Source organism: Tribolium castaneum, chromosome 1 (assembly GCF_031307605.1).
Source record: "Tribolium castaneum strain GA2 chromosome 1, icTriCast1.1, whole genome shotgun sequence".
NCBI classification, from domain to species: Eukaryota; Metazoa; Arthropoda; class Insecta; order Coleoptera; family Tenebrionidae; genus Tribolium; species Tribolium castaneum.
Window position 1 is genome coordinate 15,394,538 of NC_087394.1, and position 6,126 is coordinate 15,400,663.

The 6,126-nt window shown below is 28.0% G+C and overlaps 1 protein-coding gene across 6 annotated transcripts in view; it reads left to right on the forward strand.

The window, feature by feature from the left end:
- The window catches only part of Nhe2 (Na[+]/H[+] hydrogen exchanger 2), a 63,567-nt gene extending 59,791 nt beyond the window's left edge, over window positions 1-3,776 (forward strand). For all 6 annotated transcript variants that reach the window (XM_064359896.1, XM_064359907.1, XM_064359900.1 and 3 more), the window contains one exon: window positions 2,547-3,776. In XM_064359896.1, coding sequence (XP_064215966.1) covers window positions 2,547-2,781 — 235 coding nt within the window. In that variant the 3' untranslated portion in view covers window positions 2,782-3,776. The remainder of the gene's footprint in view (window positions 1-2,546) is intronic.
- Window positions 3,777-6,126: the final 2,350 nt, after the last annotated feature.

Below are 6,126 nucleotides of genomic sequence, written 5' to 3' on the forward strand. Positions count from 1 at the left end.
TTATATACGTTAGAATCTACATATATTGAGGAATCTAGTGCAAAAAAATGAATTTTGTAGCTTTATTCAGAAGGAAAATATGACGATGTAAACACAAAATTTGCGCAATTTTAGTTTTTCAATTTTTTTTAGAAAAACGACTTTTTCATAATGAAAGTAATTCCAAATTAAAAAGCGACCTACAGATTCGAATTCAACAGGAAATTCTACATAAGAATCAGTTTTCAGCAATCGTGTGAAATCGAGTCCGAACCAACTTTTTAAATAAGCGACTTTTGTGATCCCGGACTATTCTAAATTTTTTATTAAATGTATGAAAAGATAGAGTCGAATCACCACAGACATAGCTATGTTTTTTTCAATGTGTAAAAAAAATAAAAATATAGATAAATTTTTATTTTTAATGCTTAATTTTTGGTTAAAATATTTGCACTTACTCGGGAGTTACCTACTCTGTATTAGAATAAGGTTTTACAATTAGATACTCGATTGTTTCAAGAAATTTCATCAAGAAATTTAATACATAAATAAGCTCCGCATTGGATCGAAAATAGTGTTATCTTTGTTTTTTCGAACTAAAGGTTCCAAATTTCATCAAAAATAACACACATGATCATACATTAGTATGTTAACCACGGCATTTTCAAATTAAAAACGCATTGTTTTTCAACTGAAAAAGCGCTAAATTAGGTCAAATGTACATTTACCATTTTTGTTACCCAAAAATGAAATAATTACGCGAGATCCGTCAAAAATAAGCTGAAAAACTGCCAGGCTTCATTGAAAATAGTGATCTTTTTGTTCTTTCGAATGCTTAAAGGCATTGGCAACTTATTTTGCATACAGCGTTGGGCAAAAGGATGGAACCAAGCGTTTTATGCCTAAACTATGTATCCTATGAAAAAAATAATTAGTACATCATTAACTACTTTAAAAATGTGATAATTTTTCAAGGATAAATTATTTCGAAATTCCTTTTAGTTTTTGAGTTGTTAAAAGTTTTTTTAAATGCTACCTTGGTTTAAAAACAATATTATTGGCTTAGAAATAATTTCTAGAGCATAGCCTTTTATCAAAAAAATCGCCGTTGTAGGTGCCAAACTAAACGGAATATCAAAAAAAATATTTTTGAAAAATTATCACATTTTTAAAGTACTTGATAATGTACTAATTTTTTTCCAAAGGTAATACTTTAGTTACAAAACGCTTGGTTCCATATTTTTGCCCAACGCTGTATTTTATTTTACGGAAATTGAAAATATCGTTCGTTCTATATCAGTAGGTTTTTTTGAAAGTTTCCTGTGATGGGAATTAAGCGAAATAATCGCTTCGGAAGATAGAAATCGTGACTTCACAACCGCCTCTCATCATAGAATCCTCTTATAACTGAACCCTCTCAATCACCAAAAACTTGACAGATATTTGAACATTTTTCACACATCTGCCACAAAATCAAATATTAACTATTTTTTCGACTAGTTTCTGTTCTTAACGTTATTTTGAACTTTGCCAAAACGTCAGAGGAATTTTGTCAAGTTTTGATAAACTTTCTGTGTCACTCAAAATTCAAAAACCATTTGATCTTAATATTCGACCAAATGTTTGAACGTCGGTTACGACGTCATAATTTCAAGTTTAAATCGAAATAACTTGAGTTAGACAGCAGATAGAGGGAAACGGTTTTCACTACTGTAATAAGCGTATTTAGTTTTTTGTTTTTATCATTTAAAACAAAGTTGTTGTTTTTAAGTTGCCAATGCCTTTAAACACCTTTTCGAGTTAATATTTCAGTAAAATGGAACCAGAAATTATTAAATGTGGTCATAAATTACCTAAGGAACTTTCTGTTTTTAGAACGTTTTTCCATGTTGTGTATCCGAAAACGTAATTATTTTTAAGACTGCCGTCAAAAATAAGCAAACCCACAAAGTTATCATCCAGAAAGGCTGTAATTAATATTTAAATAGAATCTTTTTTTAACCAAAATCAACAGTCTAGATATTGTTAAATTGAAATATAAGCGTCATTGAACAAATTAAACAAATGTGTTTGGCCCATTTGCATTGTTAACTTTTAAGAACAAATTAAATTTAACACAAATATTTCTATAAACGGGCCCTTAATCCTTAATTAGTTGCGCCTATGTCTATGCCAGTCACTAACAAACAATCTAAACTAAAAAATGAGTAATTTATAATTTAAAATGTTTAGCGATAAAATAAATGCCAATTGTATTTGTATCAAGGTTACCAGATATACGTTGTCAATAATCATAATTTGAGAGTAAATAAAGCTGTCTGAAACATTAACAGGTGAGAGAACATAACAGTGACAGCTTTACTATTTTTTGTTTGGTTTGGTCATTTTTCATATCTTTTTGCATGAAATCAACTTCTTTTCAATGTTGTCATATAGTTAGTGACAACGTATATTTACCCATTTTATGTGAATGACAAAACTTTACTGTAATTTTAGGTGTACTACTTTGCTGAAAAACAAAAATCAATAATTACTGGTTAATTATTTTATAATAGCGCTTTCTGCAGGTCAATTACCCGTGATACAATACCTGAAGAAACTTTTGGAACTTCTCATAGGAGGCAATCGTGGTTTACCCAATCACGGCAATCTTCTCGTCCTAGCATTTCAAAACAGCAAACCATAGGAAGCGCACTGATGGGAAATGTATCATCTCCATCGCCAACTACATCCGATGACAGCTCAGTGGACGAAGATATTGAATGTCTGATGAAAGCAGGATTTCTTAAAAGTGATATCTAAAATACTGGTTTTTGTGTACAATTAACAAAATTAAAGAAATTATTTTCGCAAAATACAAACTTACCCACTAAGGAAAAAAAAAACAAATTTTGTTTATACTGGTGATTTACGGTGATTTTATATAATAAATATAATATGATGAAGAGGTATTGACAAATTTGGCTAAAATTTCTTGTTTTGTGAGTAGTGACTAGAGAAAAACCAGCTTTTTGATTTTAGTAGGAAAGCAACGAATTTTGTTAAAAAACTTACCTCAGTACTAATACAAAAACGAATGAATATTTATTTACCGGCAAGTTTATTTGTTTGATGTAAAATTTATTGCATGTCTGTCTAATCTTATCATTATTACGCTTTATCAGTCCCCATTTGACACGATTCATGATTGTCATCGTGACTAGTGCAAACATCATTCGTCCAAATCTTTATTGAAGTATTAATCATAAATTTTTAGTGATAGTGTAATAATGGATGGCTTAAAATGGTCAAAACTGATGTTTTTCGGTTAAGTGTAACTAATTTCGTTAAAGTCATGCATTATCTGCAGTATCAACAAATGTAGTCAATCGAAAACAATATTAGATATAAAAATACCTATAGGTAACTTGTAACTTTTTTTTTACTTTTAGTTGAGAGTTAGGGAATTTTTTCCGTGGATAGGAAAATTAATATTTCATTAATAAGCAATGTTTTTATTTCTTAAAGTAATATGAGTATTAACAAAAGTGAAGTAGGGTTATAAATTATTGATGGTGCCTCATATTGACCTCTTAGAATAATATTAATAATCATTAGCATTGTCATGCACTAATTGACCACATTATTGCAAAATGATTTTAACAATACTGTTGGCAAAATATTCTGCGTTAGTTGAAAGGCTTGTATATATTCTTGTAGAAAAATATTTTTTCAGCTGACAATACTTAATATTTTAGTTATGTAATTGTAAAATTCAAACTTGTTAAAGTTGAAATTAATAAATTGCAATTGATAAACGGCGTTTTTTTATCTCCCTGTACCCATCCCACAAACAAACTCTCAACTACTATGTACAGGGTGCTGCATTTTGGATGTCCAAATAGGGGATCTCCGAAACTAAGAGGATTAGAGGAAAACGAGAAACACATTCTCGGATCCGTTTTTTGAGAATATAATTTTGGTCAAAACCGCTTCCCGCTATCGTCTTTTATTTTCGACTTATAAACAAAAGTTGACATTTTAGCGAAATCTTCAAAAATTCATATCTTCCATATTGTAAAAGATACACATTTGAAACAAAGACATTATAAAGGCACTCTTTTACGGAGAATTTAGTAATGTTATCAGTGATTTTTTTAACCGTTCGTTTAAGTGTAATTACATAAAGTTTTATTTTTTAAATAGGAATCATAGTTGGCTATGACATTTTCGAAAAGTTTTTTCTGAAAGCAAAACAATATAAATACAGTTCGATATTTTTATATACTTTTGAAAAAAAATATATTGAAAGTATTTGTCCATGAAAAAATTATTTCTAATAAAAAGTGTGAATAATTTAGAAATTTTCTGACCGGTTAATAAAGTAAAAAATGTAAAATTATCAAAATAAGCTATGATAAATTTATTTTCAATTGAACAAATATACAATTTCAGTTACATAAAAAATGTGCAGAAAATTGAAAACGATGCGCCACTAACTATTTGGTGACACTTTTTTATGATTTAGTCAAGTGCAATAGAGGTGACGTTGATAATGTTGTGTATTTTTTTAACGCAGATGGAATTTGATTTTGATGTTTGAATTGACATTTTTTTTGTAAAATAAAATTTTATTAATACGCAATCATACAATTAATAAGATTTTTCTTCATCCGATATTTCATGTTTAAAATTGGAAAATAGAGTGACAACGTAAGCTTGCCGTTTTAAATATAAAAACAAATATTTTTTATTAATCGCAAAAATTTGATCTAATAAAAATTTTTTATGCTGTTTTTAAATTAATTAGTGTTTAAAAAATCATTAAATTATAAAAACTTGTTGAGTAATACATTTTTCATAGTTTCATAGTAAAAATCCAAAATATTGTTATGACCTACTATGAGAAAACGAAATATTTTGTTTTTTTAAAATTCAAAAATAATGTATTAACAAATAGACATATGAAATAAAAAAAAACTTTTCGAAAATGTTGTAGCCAACTATGATTCCAATTTAGAAAAATACAACTTTATGTTATTACAGCTAAACAAATGATTAGAAAAAATCGCTGATAACATTACTAAATTCTCCGTAAAAAAGTGCTTTTATAATGTCTGTGTTTCAAATGTGTATCTTTTACGATAAGGAACATATGAATTGTTTAAGATTTCGCTAAAATGTCAACTTTTGTTTGTAAGTCGAAAACAAAAGACGATAGCGGAATGCGGTTTTGACCAAAATTATTTTCTCAAAAAACGGACCCGAGAATGTGTCACTCGTTTTTCTGTAAACCTCATAGTTTCGAAGATCCCCTATTCGGACTTCCAAAATGCTGCACCCTATACATTTTAGCGAAATCTTAAAAAATCATATTTCTTTTTGTTATAAAAGATACACGTTTGAAACAAACACACTTTTTAAAAAAGAATTTAATAATGTTATCAGCGATTTTTTTAATCTTTCGTGTAGCTGTAATAACATAAAATTGCATTTTTTTAAATAGAAATCATAGGCGGCAGTGATATTTTAAAAAAAATTAATTTGTTCTGAACTGAAAGCAATATAAATACAGTTTCATATTTTCATATACGTTTGATAAAAAATATATTCAAAATATTTGAAAGTAGTTGGCCATGGAAAAATTATTTCACATAAAAGGTGAATGTTGCAGCACCCTGTATATACTTGTGTAAAGAACTTGGTCACAAAATATAGATATTCGGAAAAAGCCCGTTAAAATTTCTGCACAATTGTTCAAGTGCCACATGTGTGAAATTATTATAATTATGGTTATAACCATATCACAATTTATGTTCTAACTGTAGGCACAATAATTTATCTAAATCGCTCTATTTAGGCATTAACGATGAAAATAATAGTCTAGTACTCAATTTTTATAAAAAAAAAGAAATAAATTGTGTTTGTGATAAACTAAAGAATTTGATAAAAGTCAAATAAATAAAAAAATTGGAAATTCTAGAAAATAAAATGTTTTATGTGCAAATGTGCTGCAATAATAATTGAATCGAGAAAAATGAAGAGCAAATTTTTATTTTTACCAAAAGTCTTCTGCGTAAGTAAAAAATCTTAATGAATTGTTATATTTTTTTAATTACAAAATATTAGACCACATGTCTTCGCAAAAACATTTTGTTATGATTGTGA